The sequence below is a fragment of the Musa acuminata genome, chromosome BXJ1-9 (genome assembly GCF_036884655.1).
Source record: "Musa acuminata AAA Group cultivar baxijiao chromosome BXJ1-9, Cavendish_Baxijiao_AAA, whole genome shotgun sequence".
NCBI classification, from domain to species: Eukaryota; Viridiplantae; Streptophyta; class Magnoliopsida; order Zingiberales; family Musaceae; genus Musa; species Musa acuminata.
Window position 1 is genome coordinate 39,284,570 of NC_088335.1, and position 21,952 is coordinate 39,306,521.

Consider the following 21,952-nt stretch of genomic DNA (forward strand, 5'->3'; position numbering starts at 1 on the left):
TCTTTAGTAAATAACGAAAAGAAATCTTAGGAGATCAAATAGTAAACGATCTTCAAAAATAATCTTAAGTCATGAATTCCAAAAAATTAAGTGAAAAATCATGATTTATTTAGATAAATATTCTCTTTAGTAAATAGCAAATAGAATCATAGGAGATCAAATAAAAGATCTTGATTCACAAAAAAAAAATTTCAAGTATCAAGTGAAAGATTTGAATAAAACTCATTCAAATTTAATTTTTAAATTATCAAAATCACTTTCATAGTTTGAGAGATTCATAAAAAATATAAATAGATTCATCAATATCTTATTGAAAAACTTGATATAGACATTTTCAAGAAAAAAAAGTATTCCCTTTTTTTGTTTTCATTTATGTTTTTGATTTCATACAAGCATGTCTTTGTCTTTTATGCAAAAGTCATACATCATCATTTAAAACCGAAAAATAAGTTTCATCACAAAAATCATCAAGATCAATAATATAACACATTAAATAATAAAATATCTTTAATCAAAAGATTTGATTTATTATTAATAATTCTAATTCAAATGATATTTCCTTTATTATTATTATTATTTCAACTAGTGAGCTTTGTGAAGTATATTGGATCTCCGGTCATATGCATTGAGCATCCACTATCAAGATTTTATTTTTACTCCTAGCTTTCAATTGTATATATTTCTACAAGAAAGATAGGTTTATTATAGGTATCTATTTAACTTTGGGTTCTTCATGGTTAGATCTACGTATCTTAACTTTTGGCATAAAGTCATTTATGTTTCCTTTAGGAACCCAAATTAATTTATATGAGTTATATTTTCTAAATAAATATTTATGAGCATAATGTCTATATCTACCAGAAAAATTATATTTAATTTTAGGGGAAACATACGGTCCTTTAACAAATATATTTAACTTTTGTGGAGTGTTTTCCTTCTTTTCTATATATATGACCTTTGTTAGCAAAGATAATGTTTAATAATTTATTTCTAATTTTAAAATTTTTTAATATTTGTTATAATGATAAATTTTTCTTTTTGACTAAGTCTAACTCTTTATATTTATTACAAGAAGTTAATATGTATAGTATTTGAGAACTTATCAAATTGCTCAATAACTATAAAAGAGTCTGTTACATAAACATAACTCAAAGGATGGTATCGAACGATATAAAGTTAGACTTATGGTCAGATATTTTACTCATAAAAAAGTATTAAATATTTATCTAATATACTCGTTAAGAATCGTTATGATATTAGTGGCTTATTATGATTTTGAGTTACAATAGATGAATTAAAAATAACTTTTCTAAATAGAAATCTATATAAGAAAATTTATATGGATTAATATAGATGATTCAAAAAAATAGAAAAGAAATATAAATTTTAGTATATAAATTTAGAAAACTTATTTATGAACTTAAATAAGTAGGCAGATAATGGTACATAAAGTTTCATAATATCATTATTTCTTTCAAATTTAAGAAAAATACCATTAACTAATATTTATATATGAAGATCAATAGGAGCTAGTTTATTATATTGATCTTATATATAGATAAAATTTTACTTATCAATTGTCATCTTGGCTTATTATACGAAACTAAAATATTTCTTACTAAGAATTTTAAGATTGAGTTGAATGAGGTAGCTTATGTTATTGACATTGAAATGTTCAAGAATATATCTCAAGGATCACTGGGACTATCTCAAAAATGATATATTGACCAAGTATTTAATTTACAATTTTATTCAGCAAATGATAAAAAAAAAAAAATCAAAGTAAGTGTTTTTAAAATGACTTAAAAAAGAATCAAGTGAAAGAAAATTATTATTTATGTATATACAGTTAAAAGTTTATTATATGCTCAAGTTTATATCAGACTAGATATCAATTTTATAGTTAGAATACTTGTGTAAGTAGATATTAGAGTTACCTATAAATAAAACATTGAAAGGCTACAAATAAAATAATAAGATATTTAGAAGGGACAAAGAATTATATACTTACATATATCAAATTAGATCAAATAATGATATTTTCATATGATGATTCTATAAATTAACTCGTAGAAAGTCCACTTTACATTTTATATTTATTAGTTGGAGAAGCAATTTACAAGGAAAAATATAAAGTAATTTATTATTATATTATTAATAATGGAAGCTAATTTTATAGCATGCTTTGAGATCATTAATCAAGCTTTATGATTGTAAAATTTTATCTTTAAGACTTAGTATGGTCAAACTCAATTACCAAGTCGCTGAAGATATTTTGTTATATATTACAATAGTTTTCTTCTCTAAAAATAGTAAGTATTATAGTAATTCTATATATTATGGTATAAAGTATTTGATAGTAAGAGAAAAAGTTTAAAAATAATTAATATCAATCTAAGGTATTTAAAAGAACATATTCTGAGTTTTTGAGCAATCTATGAAAGATATAGTAATGCATATTAAGTGGACATTATAATTGGCGTTCTTATTTACGTCGTTAAAATTATTTATTTTTACTATTCTGTTTACATTTATATGTGTATATAGAAGGAAGTATCACATTCATGATATACAATCGTTATGACTCGCATTAATAGTCAAACTTAATGTAGTATTATTATATTTACTAGACTTATTGACTTATTTTATAAAATGTGTACACACTTGTAAAATATTTTTTAGAGTTTCATAATTTAATTAAATAAATATGTTTTTAAATAACTTTTGATTTTATTTATTTTGATTTTAAATTTATTTTATATCTTATCAATTAATGGGTAAAGTTGGAGAATGTTAGATTATGTGACTCTATCTAATTAAGCAAGATATATTATAGATATGATTAAATTTTGATTACAATTATCGATCAATAAAAAGAAAGTCTAATTATGATAAAATTTCTTAGGAGATATCTTGATGGGAGGGACTCTTCTAATTACTTATTCTATACCCTCTACTCTTATCTACAAATAGACAGGATCTCCTAGAGACTCAATACGAGAAATAGCATGACATTGCATGACGTTCTTGAGAGAGTATATATCTCCTCTTAGAGCGATTTTATGAACGATGGGAAGAGAAAAGAAATTGAATCAAATTCTCCTTACAAATTGACATTGCTATAGCCTTCGAATCCGATGACGGTGCATTTGTAGATCAGATAAAGACTTTCTAAATAACATCAAAAGATACACAAGTATAATCTTTGATTAATAATTATTTAATTTTAATTTTGATATTAATTTTTTATATAATAATATAATTATAATTTTTATGCTAACAATTATGGCTTTATGAATGAGTTCAATTGGAGTGGAGTTATTGAATTGTCAATCTAAAATATGCAAAATCTCCTTTTTTTTTTTTTTATAAGAGGTATCTATCCTAAGCTAATTTATTCTTATAAGTGAAATAAGGTATTTTTTTAATTTTTGGTAGCCAAAAAAGGATGGGTAGTTTGAGATATTTGAATTTAGTTTAGTTACCTAAAATTACGTACCTATCATCCGTTATAATACATAAAGTGAATTAATAAGAAAAGATTCTGTGTTATGATATGGTACTGATAAATGTCATTCCTGTTCCTTACGAATAGGATGTCAATGGTAGGACTAATGGTCAACCAGGCTTCACTAGTAGACAATTAAAAAGTACGAAGGATGAACCAAGCAAGTAGTCTTCTTGTTGGATCGGTGGCAAAAGGAATAATGATGTCAAAATGGTTCAATTTGTCAATTTGATCATGATTTTGACCACTCATCCTAAATGGATTCTTCTAGCAGTAGGCCCGCACATTTTGACTAACAACAGCGTCAGCTCCGGTCTTGAATGCAACAACGACACACGAACTCAGTAAATATCATAATTATTGATAGTAAAATTTTAGAATCATAACCTGTTTTCATCATTTATTATTTACAAAAATAAAATAATTTGTGTTCTTCTTGCCACTCGAAAAATATAAGATCATAGTAAGACTACATTCACGAATCTGATTTTGGAAAGAGAGAAGGAAAGTTTTTCTAACGTTATCGTGATAATTTTGCTTACATGCTATGGAAATCTTGCATTAGGATCATCCAATAATTATCGAAAGTGATTGATGTTAAATCACCTTGAAGAAATAGACGTCTTGAAAGCTTATCTCATGATATTTATGGATCTTAGTGAAACAGCGAAAAGCATATCTTTATGGTCTTGCAAGCTTACATTTTATATTGGAATGTCTCGATCCAACAATAATATGATTGCCAATCACGGCTTATAATATGAGCTCTAATCACATTATTTTTATGGGGAAATAGATGAATGAATCAAGCTACATGAGCACAGAACATATCTCATAGTATGGCATCTTCCATGGAGAAGAGAAAGTGTCGGCAGGCCTGCCCGGTGATGCATTGCTGATGGCACACAGCATCTGCAGCAGTTTGGTTATTGGCTTATCGTGTTGTCGAAAGGTGCAGGCCTTTTATTAGAGCATGAAAGTTATCCGAATGACATCTGATCATTTTCAAGCTCCAAACACACCCCCGATTAATTATAGAGGGAAAAAAATGTACTTGTTTTAACATCTTAAGATTAAATTGGATAGGCTTTCATGTTCCTCTTATATAAACTCTTAGAAATGGCATTTATGCTGTAAAAACGCTAGATGTTATTCTAAAACAATTGCCCAATTCCTATAGAATTAATTGTTAGTATTAATAAATTAATGAAAGAACAATAGTGAGAATTTTTTTTTTTTATCGAGAGGAAGCACTTTGTGAACTAAACAGTAGTCATTTAATCATTTGGACACACACACACATATACATATATATATATATATATATATATATAATCATTGTTATAGATAGTTTACAAGATGCTAGAAAGAATAAAGGAACCTAAGTTACTAAACTCACACTCTAAATTCCTCACTGCTCACTTTAAAACATCATATTAAACATTATATAGGTGGCTATTTGGGCCTCATGACATGCATCTATGATATTCATAATTTTTTTAAACAAATTTAAAATTACTATTGTGACTCAATTTCAAAAGGTTCTCTTCGAGCCCTATACGATTGATAGAGTAGTCATCACCAAATATTTCAAACCAAAAACTATTATTTTAATAGTTTATATTCATTATTCTAAAAAATAAAAACTGATAAAATCGTAAAAAGAAGTATAACATCTAAAGTGATATAAAATTTTTTATAATTTGTAAGATCTTTTTACCTCTCATATTATTGGTACTAAATATCTCAATTGATTTAACCACATCTATAGGCTTTTTTATAATATATTTATATGCCGGTGTACACAATAAGAGGAGGATGGTGTTAAGACATCAAAGGAAAGAGCATGAAACATTACATTAGTAAAAATAAGGAATTAGGGTTGTTGAAGTTTTATTGATATTTTATTAATAAAAAATTGAAGTATTATGCTTGCCAATACTTATAATAGTTCGTACAGTCCGAGGAGTAATCGTTAATACTTCTGGTATGAACTCGACGGGGGCACGGGATTCTTCTTCTTCTTCGCGGAACGTCGTTGGCACACATGCAGGCGGCGGTCCCCAAAGGTGGTCCGGGCGGGCGAAGGGGCGTCCCCGCCGCCCCCGCCCCTCGCTCGCCCTTCACGAGCACCTGCGCGCGTCCTCCTCTCATAGCAGCCAAATTTTGTCGGCAGAGGCAACGGCGCACGTCGTCTTCTCTTCACCAACGTTAAGTTGGGCCAACGGCACTCTCCGCTAGCTGCTGTGTCCGCACCCTGCCGCCCTGCATGGGTATCGGCGAAAGCAAACAGTAGCGTTCGCATCATGAGCTCACACGCCTCGCTTCATGCTTTGATTCCTTCTCCCCCAACGGCTACTTTGCACTGGTTTTGTAGTGTAGCAGGTAGGTACGTAGAACCGATACAGTGAGTGAGAGATGCCGTAGTCAATGGCGAATGATCCTACTTGTGATGCCGTAGACCATGAAGCTCTGTTTGGGGTTCTCTGGATACAGTCGATGGAGAACAAGAACAACAACAAGTAGGTCGGAGAAGCATTGAATAGATCTGTTAGACAAATGGCACACTTTCGCATTAATGCTTGGTGATTTAGGAGCGCAGCTGCAAGTCTTGCTGACTTTATGAGCCCCTAGGAAAAGTGAGCAGGGCATCATCTCAAGTACAAGAAATTAGTTGACATTAAAGATGATCGATTGAGCTGCCTTTTGCAGTGGTCATCCTCCGTTCCTTCACCCTTTCCACTAAAGCGTTCATGGCGATGTTCATGGGCAAGTCACATGAGCCCTCGGCCAACAAGGTCAACATGGTGGAAGAGGTGCTCATCATTGTGGGAGGAGCAACAGTGGCACTGCTGCAGCAACAACAACAAAGGCTCACCAAGCTGATACTGCTGCTTCACCAAAATCTACCACTAGCTGTGGTGGTGTGCAATTACTGGAGCTTATCTACTCCTCAAACAGGCACTGGCCCGGGAACAGTAGAAGAGCGAGAACAAAATGGGGTGAAGGGGCAATGTGAGGGGTCAAGGAAGTCAGATAAAAATGATTGGCCACGAGCCAAGATGCACAAAAATGGGAGGACTTCCCCGCAAGCTTACAAGCCATTGCTGTGCTACAGGTACGAAACCTCCCATCTCCCACCACCTCCTCTCCCTTTCCATAGGGAGCCCCAGCCAAGTTAAAAATAGGGATGAGAAGGGGGTGTAGGAACACAGTAGTGCTTCCTCTTAACCATGAAGCCTCGGATCTCATTACCTCTTTTACTCCATTTCTACCCAACCCATTAAGTTGTTTGCCCCAGCTCTGTCCACTGTCACACTCCCCCCAGTATTAGTCTTATCTTGCTGTAGGAGCTGGAGTCTTTCTATTTACTTCATCTGTTTCCATCTTTTTGCCTCGCATAACTCTCAGCCTCCATGGCTCTTTTGTTTGTGCCATTCCTTGTGCTTCTCATGCTGCGTTGGAGCAACGCCCAGCCTTCTCCTGGTTACTACCCGAGCTACAGGTTCAGGCCTCTGCGAGGCTTCTACCGGGGGTTCAACAATCTTTGGGGTCCCGAGCACCAAACGGTCTCGGGAGACCAGTCTTCGGTCACGATTTGGCTCGACAGGAACTCAGGTCAGCTTCCTCTCCTCTTTGATGCTTGAATCTTCTCTGATATCAGCTGCTCATGCATGCTCTGCTAATGCGCCAATGGTGACAGGAAGTGGATTCAAATCTATTCGCCCATTTCGTAATGGGTATTTTGGCACATCAATCAAGCTTCAACCTGGCTACACTGCAGGAGTGATCACAGCTTTTTATGTGAGCAACCTTCAAATCTCTTTCACTCAAAAGTTGGCCTTTTTTGTTCTCCACTTTTGTGTGAGCAACCTTGATTTCTCCCCAGCTTTCGAACAACCAAGCGCATCCTGGATTCCACGATGAGGTGGACATCGAGTTCCTGGGAACTACGCCCGGGAAGCCATACACACTGCAGACAAATGTGTACGTGAGAGGAAGCGGCGACGGCAGGATCATCGGCAGGGAGGTGAAGTTCCACCTCTGGTTTGATCCTACTGCTGGGTTTCACAACTACGCCATCCTGTGGAACCCAAACGAGATCATGTAAGCAAAAGCTTGACTGGACTCCATGGCTTTACTGAATCTTCTGCGCTACCATCCATGAATCATACAAGCCAAAAGCAAATCTTTTAACAAGATTTTAGTGTCGGTATACTACAAAGTAGCTTTGGACAATATTAATGGGCAACGCACATCACTGCACTGTGTTAACAGTGGCAGGGGAGTACATGCCGTCGACATGATATTGGTGGCCACCAAATGAACAGTAGATTTGCAATTTGGGAATAACTTAAAAGGGAGTACTTGTACTGCCTTCCAAGCCAAACAGAGCGCGTACGGGTCCGACTCCATTGGACTTGATGCTCCTCCGCTGTAACATCCATTTTGGGATGTCCAGTTTAAGACACCGTCACTAATTATCACTCATTTAGCTGATGGGATACGTAGATTCTTCCCGTTCGATCGATGTCTCCATCAGTGACGACCTCATGGCTGGCTATCTCTCACCATCTACAGCTTCTTCGTCGACGACATACCGATACGGCGGTACCCGAGGAAGAACGCCGGCGCGACGTTCCCGCTGCGGCCGATGTGGCTGTACGGGTCGATCTGGGACGCGTCGTCGTGGGCCACCGAGGACGGCAAGTACAAGGCGGACTACCGGTACCAGCCGTTCGTGGCGCGGTTCACCCGGTTCGTCGTCCGCGGGTGCACGGCGTTCGCGCCGCTGCTTTGTCAACCGGTGCCCTCCTCGTGGCACGGCGACGGGCTCAGCCGCCGCCAGTACGCGGCCATGCAGTGGGCGCAGCGGTACTACCTTGTCTACAACTACTGCAAGGATCCCAAGCGGGACCATTCGCTGACGCCCGAGTGCTGGAGCTGAAGGAGCCACAGAACCATGAAAGCATTTCTGCAAACACCTTTATTCCTTGTTGCTAGATGCCATAAGAGGCTACGTATTCTACAAGACAGTGATGTAATAGTTTTTCCTGCCGCTACATTCTACTATAGTTATGCTGAAGACAATAAAAAGGGAAAAAAGGAGGGCAAAGGGCCAGAGAGAGAAGCAAAAGAGAAGGAGAAAAAGGCAATGGGTTTGTAGTGCAGTATATAGTGTTAGATTTGTCTTGCTCACTTGTCATATCTTCTGGAATCAATTACGTTGAGAGAGCATGACATGACTTTAAAGGCTTGTGATTGGTTGTGCAGTAACCATCTTTAGATTAGCTCTCTAGAGGCCTGTGCATATAGCTCAAGATACATGAGATTATAAACCTTAATAATATATCTTATTGTAAGATCATTGAGGGATCTATCACTAAAAATTGGAGAATTTTTTAGTCAATCCCACGACAACTCAAGTTGACCTTGAGTCGAAACTTTTCAGATATCAACAAAAAAAGCAGTAAAAATTTGATTCAATTGGACTATAGATGCATCAGAAACAATATAAATCAAACTGATGTGAACCCTTACAACACTTATCTACAAATTACAAAATAGAGAAACCTATATGTATCTTGAAGCCCTCTCACACCCATGTAAGTGTACTGCAGAACTCTTGTGAAAGCTGGTAGCAAAACATATCTACCCATCAGAAAAATAGAGTAATCTACAGTGCATCACCAAAGTCCTCTTAGATCACGTAAATGTACTGCATAACTTTTTTGTGTAGCTGTTTGCGACACTTATCTACAAAAGCAGAAAATATAGAAACCTACATGTATCCGACCAGCCCTCTTAGATCATGCAAGTCCACTGCACAACACTAGTGTAGCTGTTTGCGACACTTCCTACACACCACAAAAGAAAAACCATGCAAAGTGCACTGAAGAAAAGTCCTCTCAGATTCTTGAAGTGCACTTCAAAATTCCTTGTGTAGCTGTATGCAACAATCATGTGCAAACCAGAAATTAGAGCAACCTACATGTACTCTAAGGTCCCAGATGACGGAATGCATGGAAGAACTCTTTTGGCTCGTAAGCTTTGTTCAGATCATCTCCCAGAGCATATTTAGAGGAATCATGCTGCTCGCATACAGTAGCACCACGTGCCCTGGGCTCCTCTCACAGTGTCTTCTTTTATCAAATGGGAGGCCAAGCTAGGGTAAAGAGTACCTGCACACCCTAAAAGCTGCGGGACCAATCTATTCTTCCACTCATTCATCACTGTGCTTGGAGTAATATAATTGAAGCCATGTTTCCAGACAAAATGATGAAGAGAATCTTCTTAAGCTTAGTGGCCAGACATGGGAAGAAAAATCATGCAGCATGTAATCCAGAAATGCTGACAACAATAATGCATGCAGAGGTTGTGATTGGCTAGTCTTCTGTATACAAATGGAGAATGGTTGCTGGAATATTTTCTTTTAGATTCTGAAGAATATAATGCAATGAATGCAAAGGTGAAGAATGCTTGGGATAACAGCTTCTTATCATGCAAATTTCCATCCCAATGGGCATCTAAGCACAGATTTTTGTAGTAATTTACAGTCTACTAATTGTTATTGCAGTTAATTCACTTTTTGTGTTGCAGGCAAGCATGATACAACACAGAAATTTTTTTCTTTTTTTATCCAAATAAAATTACATTTATTTATGTATCCATTTTGATAAATAGTTTTCATATTTATACCTCCAGGATTCCAGGGAAAACCCTATACTTGCATACATATCTGCTTCGTAATTAATCTCCATCAAATGATTGTTATTAGTTTGATAGACAGAAATCTTGAAACTCTTAGCTCATAAAAATGATTTTTAAAACCTCCTCTATTGACTTTTGTGAAGGTAAAAGACCTAATATTCTAGGTATTATATACAATTCAAATTAACTACTAGAGGTGATTAACTTGAGTTTTTTTTGGATGTATATAACAAAAGAAGCATAAATATAAGCATCTTAAAATTTGTGCGTATATATATTAAGAAAATAAAATATTATATATATATATATATATATATATATATTTGTGTGTGTGTATGTATGTATGTATACGTATATATGTATATATGTATATGTATATGTACATATATACATATACATATATGTATACATATATATATACATATATATATATATATATATATTTATATGTATATATATATTTATATATGTATGTATGTATACATATATATATTTATGTATATATATATATATATATATATATATATATATATATATATGTATATGTATATATATGTATATACAGTTGAAATGCCTTCACAATGTGGATGGAAATTGTAAACTATATTAAATAAATTTTGGTAATCTTGTATGTATTATTTGTCCTAAAATTTTTGAGATATAGAATAAATACAGCGAATGATTGATGGTCAAGAGAATATTAGATATTATTAATCAATACCAAAATCTAAAAATGATTTGTTAAGAGTCCTATTTATAAGAGCAAATTGATGAATCTATTTTTATAAAATTAATTCAAAATTTAGTTTGTTTAATTTTTGAAATATATCTTTCGAATATTATTATATTATTTTTTGAACTATGTAAATAAATATATTTCCAAGTGATTTTTTTTTAAAAAAAATAGGTATATTTTTTATTTATTTAGTATAGATTTTTATTAAGTATGTAGATACAATTATTCAAACGTTACATATTACGTGGCCCATGGACGGGCTATATCGAGTCTGACAACGGCCCACATTGCACTCAATCCCCAATTTCGCGTCTCAACTTCCGTCGATTTTGACCTATTTCATACCTCAGAGCACTCGACAGGAAACACCTGCGAAGCGGAATCGAGAGGAGTGCGGAAGATGGTGAGGGCACAATTTATTTGAACTTTGTCAACGTGATTTCCGAAAATCTCTCTCTTTCCCTTAGAAAAGGAAGAATCTTTGGATTCGCTCAGTATTGTCTTTTGTGATCGAGATTGCAGGTGTGCTTGGCGTGCTTGTTGCCCCTCTTCTTGATTCCGGTGGTCAATGCTTTGCCTTTGCTCTTCGACGTCATTGTCGTGAGTGATCTTCTCTTCCGATTCTTCCTGTTTCGTATGCGTCAAAATTCCTTTCCTCTGGAAATTTCGAGCGGTATCGTGTGCGTTTGATGATTATGCAAAATTTTATTTTTCGATTTAGTTTTAGTTTATGTTGTCTTCTATTCCTTTCTAAATCGTGCGGCAATCTACATTTTAGTTTTCTTTTTGTTAAATTGTGGTCTCTTATTCTAGTCTATTCGAAGATTTTGGTACTTATTGCCTAAACGTTTGTCTTTGTTGAAGGTTTCTCCCATCCGTTCTACTTCTTTTTTAATTATTTTCAAGTAAACCCTATCCATAAATCTCTGTCTATGAAGAACTAAGGGTAAAGGTTCGTGCTTTTAATTCATGGAATCATATTATATAATACGTTAATTACTTTTTTAAAAAGAAGAGAAAGAAGGATCCTAATATTTTTTTTCAGCAGACTATAGCAGGCTCATCTTGTGTCCTGTTCTTGTTTGTCTTAGTGATTTAATATATACTATTTCTGTGAAAAATCTGATGTAACTATCAACTTTATATCAAATAAGTTAATGAAGAAGTATAGTTTATTGAACTATATAATGATGCTATTCTTTTACGATTTTTGGTTTTCCTTCAAATGCTAATGACCAATATGAGTGTTTATTTGGGTCGAAATTTAGCAAACTGCAGCTTACTTCGCCAAATTGTCTATCATATGCTTTGTTGATAGCATTTCTTGCCTAGTCCATTCATTTGTATGGTAAACAACAGGGCATAGAGTTGAGGAATACTTTTCTGCAGCCACACTGCGAAATCTTTTTGAGATATTTGCAAAGGACAAACTGGATGAACTAGACTCAGACATTAAGTAATAGTTAATAAAGAAATTTCTTCACAGTAGTGGTAGTGACATTAAAGGCAGTTTCAGTAAATATTAGTTCACATATTGCATTTCAGTAAATCTATCTCTGCCAAGTAATATGGTGGCATACAAACCATTTATGGTTCTCTAAGTTCACTGGTAATTTAGACAGTATGTAAATGAAATTTAGAGAATAAGATTACGAATTTGTCCCTTTTGGTGTTTCATACTATCATAATTCCCTTACTACAATCCATCTCATTCATGTATTTGTATAAAATGGATATTGTTATTGGATGTTACTGAAGATAAATATAACTGACAGCACATTTGACAGCATTGTTGTACTTGAAGGATTTGCAGTAGCTGTAGTTTCTATGCCAGATATTGGAACATATTCATTCTACCTGTTGATTCTTTCTATATATCTTATCTTGAGGATTACTAATGTATATTCTTCTTCACACTATTACAGGGTAAAATTTATCATCTTTTTGGATGGGAATACAGAAAGCCTGAAAGGGTGCCACCTGCTTGTCCTTACAAGCCTGCATCCAAGAAAAATGGAGTACGTAGGCTAATGATTCTGCTTTAATAGTGTATATATTATTGAAGAGTTAGATTTAAACTTCTTAGTTGATTTACAATGACAAGCTATAACTCCTACCAAGGTAAAGTCATATTGGCACAATGCAACCAATGCCATATGTAATATAAATCTCTTTAGAGAATGCGAGACTATTGTGTTGTGATGTGGGATTGTTTTTCCATTTTGGCTCTTATAACTTGTAATTTTTTCTGTCTCAAAGCTATTCCGACATGTAAGGAAAGTATGGCAGTTTGCTTCTTGGTTGCATAAGCTAGATTGGAACTTCTCACTCACCAATTGACCTTCTAGTTTAACATAATCCACTTTCTTTATATTTATTTTGCATAAAATTTAGCACAATGTATGAATGTTGAGAATTTGAAGTTGTTTGAAAAGTTCATCATGGATCTATCTTGGAATTCTGTTCTGTTGCCAATTTTTTTATAATATGGGTTTAATTTGGTAGAAAACTAGTTATTTTGGTGTGGTCAGGGGTAACAATTGGATGCAAGGGGATTTCCTGTACACAATAAGGCTTAAGCCATTTTTGTTAGCTACTGGCTTGACCTTAAGACGTTAAACTGGTGCTATATACCATAGTTGCCAATTAGGCTGATGAGTGCATGGGTTATCTAGTCTATATGCTTTGGAATGTTTAAAACCAATGGCTAACCATGTGTAAAATGGAAATTATGGTCAAGTTATAAAGAAAGACGTCCCTTATTTCCATACTTGACTAGATAACATTTTTTGGGAAAAATATTATATTGCAAACAATTATGATGTGATTAGCATTGGTAATGTTTATTATATTGAATGAATACTTTCCTTTTTTTTCCTCTATTCTCATGTCGATCTTTTTTTCGTGCATCTGAAGAAAATAGTTGTGATTTTCTAATTAAGGGATGAGACGTTAACAGAGTACTGTTGCATTTGCCACAAGGAAGTTTTCATTAAGATTGGTCCAGCCTGATTTAGCAATTTCATATTTAAAATGTACAATGGATGCAGAGTACTGCCTCAATCTTTTATGATTAGCATTTAAAAATTATAGAACACTCTGTTTATGCAGCTATAATATTACTATAAGTTCTTTATCCTATGGATGCACAACGATCATATCAATGTTCAAAATGAATGTAGTAACTAATACTACCAATTGTTGAGGATGATCAAAACATCAGTAGCTGACTCCATAGTTATTTTGAATTAATAGCCAGTCATCGTGTGGAGAGAGGTCGATGAGTGCATCAAATGCACTAGTATCTAAGTTGACCAAGTGAAAGTTGTTTGTATTATCTTTGGTTCACCAAAAATACTTATGTGTTCTCCCCTTCCTGGAAATATTAAATCATAACATCCTTGTTTACAAATTTATTTTTCAGTTTTTAGCTTCTGGATATTCCAGAACCTCCAGTAAATAGAGTATTCTGAGGCATTGGCCAATGATTATTTTCCCCTCTTTTGTCGCCTTTATTATTTCGAATGGAAATTTTCTGTTGCTTGAAGTGTGCATTCATATTTTTAACTCTGTAGTCAGAGCTACAACAGTTATTTTAACAGCTCACTACTAGAGAGCTTCAACTTATCAGTAGAGAACATAAGTTCCTTTGCCATTTGCATGTTCAGTTTAGATCCTGAAGAATGTTCTTATATTACCGAACATTGAAAACAGGCCATTTTATGCTCTCTATATGGGGAAAAAGAAGTGATTGTGGAAAACTTGTCTTCGTGTGATTTTTTCTGTTTCTAATCCTATGCTATCTATTCAATCCTGGTTTGTGTTGCAGGATCTAAATGAGACAGAGAATCAAGTGGAACCACCAAAGTCTGCCGCAGAATCAAGTGACAAAAAAGACTAAAGTTGCAGTAAACTGACTTTTCTCGACACGGTGCCAATTTTAAAGCTGTAGAAACATATTTATCTGCAATTTGTTGTTCCAACTGATTCACGTTACCAACTAGCTGAAATAAATCTGTGGACTTGTTCTGAAACATCTTTTGAATGTGATGAAGACATGATGTAAATTGTCTTCAGGAGAACAACTTATGTTACTCGGTAGAACAGTAATATCATTCATGATGTAAATATCAACTAAAACGGAGGTGGACAAGAAATGAACCCTTGTGGGTCTCTAGGAGTGCACCGAAGCTCAACTTGGTCTGTGACTTGTGATGTTGTGGTTTCTGTTAACACTTGGAAACATATACATGTATCTAATTCTTGCATAAAGATTCTGAAACTGAATCTGACATGAAAAAAATCTATTTGCTTAGTTAGATCTTTCTTTTTCTATTTTGTTGTTGTGGGGAATCTCCATAACAAGTCTCCTTTTTATTAATTTGAACTCTACTGAATTAAGTACCCATAGGTTGAGAGACTATTTTCATAGTTGGAGGTCCTCTGTCTTCCTTTCATCATATTTTGGTTAAGATTAGCCAGAAGCTAATCTCCTGGCACAGAACACTGCAGGATATGTTACCTAGAGAATCTTCAGCCAGCCAGCGCTCAAAAATTGTTCGTTTACAAAAACAAAAAACAAAAAAATAAAAGGTCAACTTCTCAGATTAAAGTTGATTTTTTATGTTCTACCTGAAGTTAAAAAGATTATTCATCAAAAGGGTGGTGGTATTTCTGTTGAAAAAATAAAACTATGTCACATTAAATTGTTTGGTTAACTTCAAAATATCTAAAGCTCTATGAAACCCTGCTCGTCTTATCGAACCAGTTTATCACTTTCGATGCATCAGATTGCACCAATAAGATCTGAAGGTGTTTCTCCGTGGCACGTTTTAAAGCAAAGCTTGATGTTGCTGTCATAACCTACATAACATAACCTTTGAATTCAGCAATGAATCTTCTTGATCTTGGCGTAGGAGTTAAAATGTTGTTGGTGCAGGTTATTAATACCAATTTCCATTTTCTGAATGAAATCAGCACCACCTCAAAGTTTCAATAGAATAATCCATCATTAGCTCTTTGTTTAATCAATCAACATGAATGATTGAAACCTCCCACATTTATTGTATTTTATTTCCATTTGGTATTCGACCAAATGTACAGACTCAGACCCACCAAAACATTGATTGACAATTCGATTCAAACAGCTCCTCTTTTTGCTTCCCCTTCTTCCACTAAAGCAACATGAAATGAAGATGCACCACAGAATGGATAGGAACTTTCTGCTTGCCATGGATGCTGTTTTTGTATTAGCATTCCATCCTTTATTCCTCCTCCCATGTGAACCAGCAAACATTTTTCATCTTCTAGGAAGAAACAGCAGGAGAGTGGGTGATGGCAGCAATCATCTGCAGTGAAATGCAAGGCTGGTCCACAGGTACCTGCATAGAGAAGATCACAGTTTGTTCTGAGAGGAAAAAGAAAGGCATCATCTGTCCTTGTAGTATGTTGTTGAAGCTGTGTTCATCTTCAGCAACTGTGTTAAAAAAAAAAAAAACTAATCATTCTAGTGCTGAACTCATCACTGCACGACTCCTAAGAACAATAATGAAACTTGGTAGCCGGGGGACCATGGCTTGTTGAAAGATTACCAGAAGTGACCAAGAAGAACAGGCCATGGCCATGCAGGAGAGAGGAGGCAGACAGCAGAGAGCAGCACCACAAGAAGATTTTTGGACTCTTTCTCTTGGGAGAAATGGGACTTGATGAGTTACAAATGCATGCAAATCAAGTGTTGTGAAACAAGTGCATGCAGTGAAATTACCAATCGCTAGTGTACATAGTACTGTCACTTGCTTTATTTGGTCAACAAATTATAATATGTTACGAGTAGATTTCTTCTCTTGGTCAATCCAAAGGTACATGCAGAGTGCAGGGAGCACTATAAGAAGATTTTGGACTCTCTTTCTTGGGAGACATGAGACTTCATGAGTTATAAATGCATGGAAATAAGTGCATGCTGTGGAAATACCAGTCAGCAGCGTACACAGGATTGTCACCTGCTTTCTTTGGCCAAGAAATTATAATCTGTTTTGAAAGTATATGTTTTCTGTGTGGAGTGTAAACAATTGGAATGCTCTGAATCCTAATGTCCATGTGGAGTATATTCAATAAAATAATTGCACAACTGTTGTTCTAATCAAGATTCATTTTTCTTGTTTAAGATGTATGACAGTGTTGGTTGCCTTAGCGCTACTACAACACCATATGAAACAAAAAGAACACTTACAAAATGTCCAGCTCCAAGGATCCAATAGAAATGCAAGTTCTGATAAGACTTGAGGAAACCCTTGGTTATCTGTTCCCCACCATGGCAATATAAAGGCTTTCTATCCATGCTGTTGAATTGCTTTAGCCCCTTCCATCTGCAAAGGATTTGAAAGGTCATTCACTAAACTCAAGAACTGGACAAGGATTTGAAAGATAAGTCTAGAACAGGAAAGGTTAAAAGTGGTATATGATGCTCACTTCAGCTTCTGAACCCATGCCTCAGTGCCCTTGGTTGAACAAATCAGATCAACCTTCACATAGAATAAAGAACTCAGCATGAATCAGTTACAAGAAAAGATTCCTGCCTTTGTTAAGTAAATATTATTTTGACAAGAACTACAGATTATTTTTCATATCAAAAGGTGATGATGATAACAGTTGTTTACGCAGGGAAACACATTCCAGCAATCATAGCTAAAAGCTAACAAAAAAATCAAGAGAGAGAGAGAGAGAGAGAGAGAGAGGAATCACCTCAAATTCTTTGACATGTGAAGTGACTGTGGGTGTACCATAAAACTAATGTCAAACTGACTTGAGCCTAATAATTGACACCTCTCTTCCTCTAGAAATTCCATGCGTGGGAATCCAGATTGAGATATTAGTAAATTCATAATCAGATTCCACAACGGATCATCTTCATAGCACCGACATGTTGTGCAACTGGACAAAAAACCATTGCCATGTTCTCTCCTAAGATCAACTCATTAATTTCAATACATAAAATCCAGTTTGTGGCCCACTGGAATTATTGTTGCTCCAGTATTACTGCAGGGTCAAAACCTTTTGCCAACTTTGCAGAAGGTCTAATCTGACAACAATCTTGGCAGAAGGAGGATCAGAGCATTTAGAGAACAACACTCATCGATGAACTAAAAAACATTGTCTTTCTTCTATCATATCCCAGTTCATATTCTGTCTCTCTCAGAAAAACTGCAACACAAGTGCATCTCTTCCCGCTAATGTCACTGACGATCGATCCATAAGCAATTACTGAAACAGCACCTTTTACCAGTTTCCATAAATGTGTCTACAGTTTTTAAGAGTCCTAGCTTCAGATCTTATCATGAAGCAAGTACCTTGAGATGTTGTAGATAGATATCCTCGGAAACTTTCCTTCAATACAGAAACTGGGGCCAACAGAGGTTGTCTTCCACCTTATCCTTCTATTCTATGTTGTTTATATCACATTGTCTAATTTGCTAAATCTTGTGTTGCTTGCTCTAATTTGCATCTACTGTTCATCCTCGACTCACCACATCTTGAATTCAGCTTACTAGGAAAAAAAAGGCTCGAGTTAAATATATTGTTGGCACTACCTAATACAGCATTTTATCTAGTAATAAATGAGTGGTTTTTGAAGTTGGAACATTCCAAGCTTCTTAACCTTCAGCAAAAGCAGGTCATATATGTTCTTATTCAGGTTGGAATCATCAGATATAGTGGCAGAACAACTCCAAGAAAAAAATGACAAGCAAAAGCACCTCAATCTACTGCCAATATGGTCACCATCCAATAATTGGAGGATCAAATGGCTACCAGTATCTTAAAAGGTAAATGTTTGAATTGGTTTCTTCTGTGGGTCACCGAAGGGGTAACAAGTAACAAGAAAATGGTGTGCAATTCTTACTTGTCCATTGTAGATGGTGACATTGATTCCCAGGGAAAGAAGCTCATCAACCTGCAAGAGTAAAAGTCGATTGCATTGGATATCATTTCCCTAATGTACTTGCTAAGGTATTTAATTTTGGGTGGTGGTCTACCTCCTTGATTCTTGGCTTCATGAAATCATTCGAAAGAGAATCAAACACGAGACCGGACTGTCCTCCCCAGCTGCAAGATCAATATTTGGTCAATTAAGCCCGTGTTTGATCTAATGCCATGAATTTGATAGCTTGTGTTCTCGGAATTGATCATAAAATTCGAACATACCTCACACTTCTTGGAATTATCTTCAGCTTTTCTCTGATGACACCATTCATGAAGCTTGAAGTATCAACAGCGGAGGTGGCAGCCTTGGAGCTCAGATATGTTGCATATGTCTCCATTGTCAGCTTCCTTGATTCCTGGACCTCCGTCTTCAACAGTGGATCACTCGCCGTATCCAATAAGAAATTATAGAAATCCTGTAAATTGAATTTTCAGTACAAACTCATGAACAATCTGGAGTGGAATTAATTGAAATCAACTTGTTTCTGTGTTCTACACTTGGAAAGCAACTCACAACATCATTACTGGCAGAACTGATGAAGCCCTCCAGCTGTCTCCATGAGTTCGTCGCTTCAACATTTCGACCTTCCTTAATCTCTTGTCTGATCCTTTCAGCAATACTGAAATTTTGTAACATTGCGAATCAGATCAGAGCACATCATGTAGGCAAACTAATCGATCGCTCCTTAAATTCAAAGAAGAGTACACGTTTGATTTCTCTGCATCTTTAACGTCAAGCCTTGAGACATCTCGAAGCAGAGGTCCCCAGGAGAACTGCATCACAAAATCATAGGAAAGAGGAATCATAATTTGGTCTAGAAATGGAATTATATCTTCTTAAGACAGCAAGAATCCATGAAGGCTTACCACATAATCTTCTGGTGACATCCAGCTATCAGCCAAAGCAACACCTGCTCACATACATCAAGCCACAGGAAATTGTATTCTTCCGTGATCTCAACCAGTGTAAGATGTGATATAGAGAAGAGACTACCTCCAAGCTTGAGCTTCAATTCGCCGGCTTTAATGGCTTTGTGGATCGACAAGCCGACGGTCGCCGCAAACTTCCCTCCATAAGACTCTGCCACGATGAAGAGTGGGCTCTTCTGCCATGACTTGTTCTGGCCGTAGAGCTTCTTGAGAAGGGTAGTCAAGTCGACTGCTGCCTCCACATCGGTCTTCACGAGGAGGCTCTCGTCCTCCACATAGCTGAATCCTGTTCCTACCGGATTGTCCTGCGTTTTCCATGCAGCAGAAGGAAGAAGATGAAGCCACAACAGCAATGAGAACAAGTCGGAGATCGGGTAGAGGACTCACGACAAACAGAAGGTCTGCCTTGTGCAGCCATGTCGAATTCCGAGGCTTCAAACCCGTGTCCAATGGCCCGATCTCTTGGAAATTGCCAATCGCCACACCAGAGCCTCCCTTTCGCCATGGAAAGCCACAGCCATAGATCAGAATTCAGGTACTTAAGAGTCGCTTACAACAGTTGCGTTGAAGGAGACTTACAGGTCCACCCTGCAACCACAGCACTGTCGGCCACGGAGTGGAGCCACCGTCGACTCTTTGCGGGCTCCGGTAGTGCCACCAGAACATGCGCGCCTCTGCAGTAGAATTCAGCGCTCAACAGTGATCAAACGCAGAGAACGCAAGCAAATGGAGGATGAGGAAATTACTCGGTCGGACTTCGACGTAACCCCAATTCTCAGATCCATCGGCAGTGCCAGCGGCGATGGCGAGCTCGAAAGAGAGAAGAGAACAGCACAGGAGAAGCAGCAGTTGAGTAGAAACAGCAGAGGAAGACTTCGCCATCATAAAGAAGAAAAGTGTTAATGAGTCGATGAGATCCACCAAACCAACAACTACGTAGAGAGCAACGAAGAAGGTATCGAGAACTCCTATAGCTACAAGGAAGCTGATGAAACCACAGAAGACAACCACAACCACATATATATATATATATATATATATATATATATATATATATATATATATATATATATATATATATATATTTATTTATTTATTTATTTATTTATTTATTTATATTTATATTTATTGCAGCTTTGGATTTATTTTTGATGTAGTTTTTAATGAAAAGAAAAGTTTCTTATATACATACAATTCATGGTTTGATTATGATTGAGTTGGAATACTGCCATAAAAGTGGGAGTTGGACATTGTTATTGGAAGAATATTTAATAGGGAAAAGTAAAAATTATGCAGAACATTGTCAATTCTGATTTAGGAGTTAATAACAACCAAACATGGAATGAATATGAATTGGTACATTCCAATTGCATTCATTTAGTTCATCAACTAAATGTATGGAGGAATTTGAGCATTCCAAGTCCAATTTAACAAATCTTAAAGTTGATTCTCCTTCCTATTTCAACTATGAACCAATTTGTTGTTAAAATTGGAAATAAATTGACAAAATAAAATGACCAAATTGCCCCACTGCATTCCTTGTTGTGTGTTTGGATTAAGAAAACTAACATAATTAATTATTTCAAAATATCTTTCACTAATAATAAGGCTTTTTATTTGAATTATATTATACTCGTAATATTTTATATTATTTTAATATCCATTATATCTCATAATTATACGTTACTTTATTGTTTTATGTTAGAAAGAAACTGGAAATCACATTTGATTGATGAGGAAAAGGAAGGAATGGTGATGAGACTCTCGTAATCCAACTATTAATAGCAGAAATTAATAATTTTCATTGTAATTCCTTCTCCGCTTTCCACGTTAGAAAAAGGCCAATTCATGCGTTAAAATCCTAACAAATCAATTCATGGATCGGTATATGACTGCAAACGTATGCTTGTCACTTCAACTTATTTTCTTCATTTGCATATATCAATACTTACAAGTAAGAGTCGAGAATGATTTAGATAACACAAACGTGACCAAGAGGCAAACATAATAAATCATATATTACCTCTACCACTTGCCAAATTGTGCAGAGAGAATTGGTGTGTGAGTGCCATGACAACCCTGTGGCCAAA

The 21,952-nt window shown here is 35.5% G+C and overlaps 2 protein-coding genes across 3 annotated transcripts; one reads left to right on the forward strand and one right to left on the reverse strand.

The window, feature by feature from the left end:
* Positions 1-5,612: 5,612 nt before the first annotated feature.
* Positions 5,613-8,746, forward strand: LOC135593499 (probable xyloglucan endotransglucosylase/hydrolase protein 32). The gene is made up of 4 exons (XM_065083594.1): positions 5,613-7,126; positions 7,212-7,312; positions 7,398-7,615; positions 8,090-8,746. The coding sequence occupies exons 1-4, from the start codon at positions 6,925-6,927 to the stop codon at positions 8,454-8,456; spliced, it is 888 nt and encodes a 295-aa protein (XP_064939666.1). The 5' UTR covers positions 5,613-6,924; the 3' UTR covers positions 8,457-8,746.
* Positions 8,747-15,945: 7,199 nt separating this feature from the next.
* On the reverse strand, positions 15,946-20,851 carry LOC135593500 (serine carboxypeptidase-like 51). Of its 2 annotated transcripts, XM_065083595.1 has the most exons (13): positions 20,609-20,851; positions 20,442-20,536; positions 20,250-20,357; positions 19,927-20,167; positions 19,800-19,843; positions 19,639-19,706; positions 19,447-19,552; positions 19,155-19,348; positions 18,986-19,055; positions 18,853-18,903; positions 17,424-17,476; positions 17,185-17,320; positions 15,946-16,336 (listed from the first exon to the last, which is right to left on the reverse strand). In XM_065083595.1, the coding sequence occupies exons 1-13, from the start codon at positions 20,745-20,747 to the stop codon at positions 16,262-16,264; spliced, it is 1,380 nt and encodes a 459-aa protein (XP_064939667.1). In that variant the 5' UTR covers positions 20,748-20,851; the 3' UTR covers positions 15,946-16,261. The 2 variants fall into 2 exon arrangements, with proteins under 2 accessions (XP_064939667.1, XP_064939668.1); XM_065083596.1 differs by lacking the exons at positions 15,946-16,336; positions 17,185-17,320; positions 17,424-17,476 and adding an exon at positions 17,492-18,498.
* Positions 20,852-21,952: the final 1,101 nt, after the last annotated feature.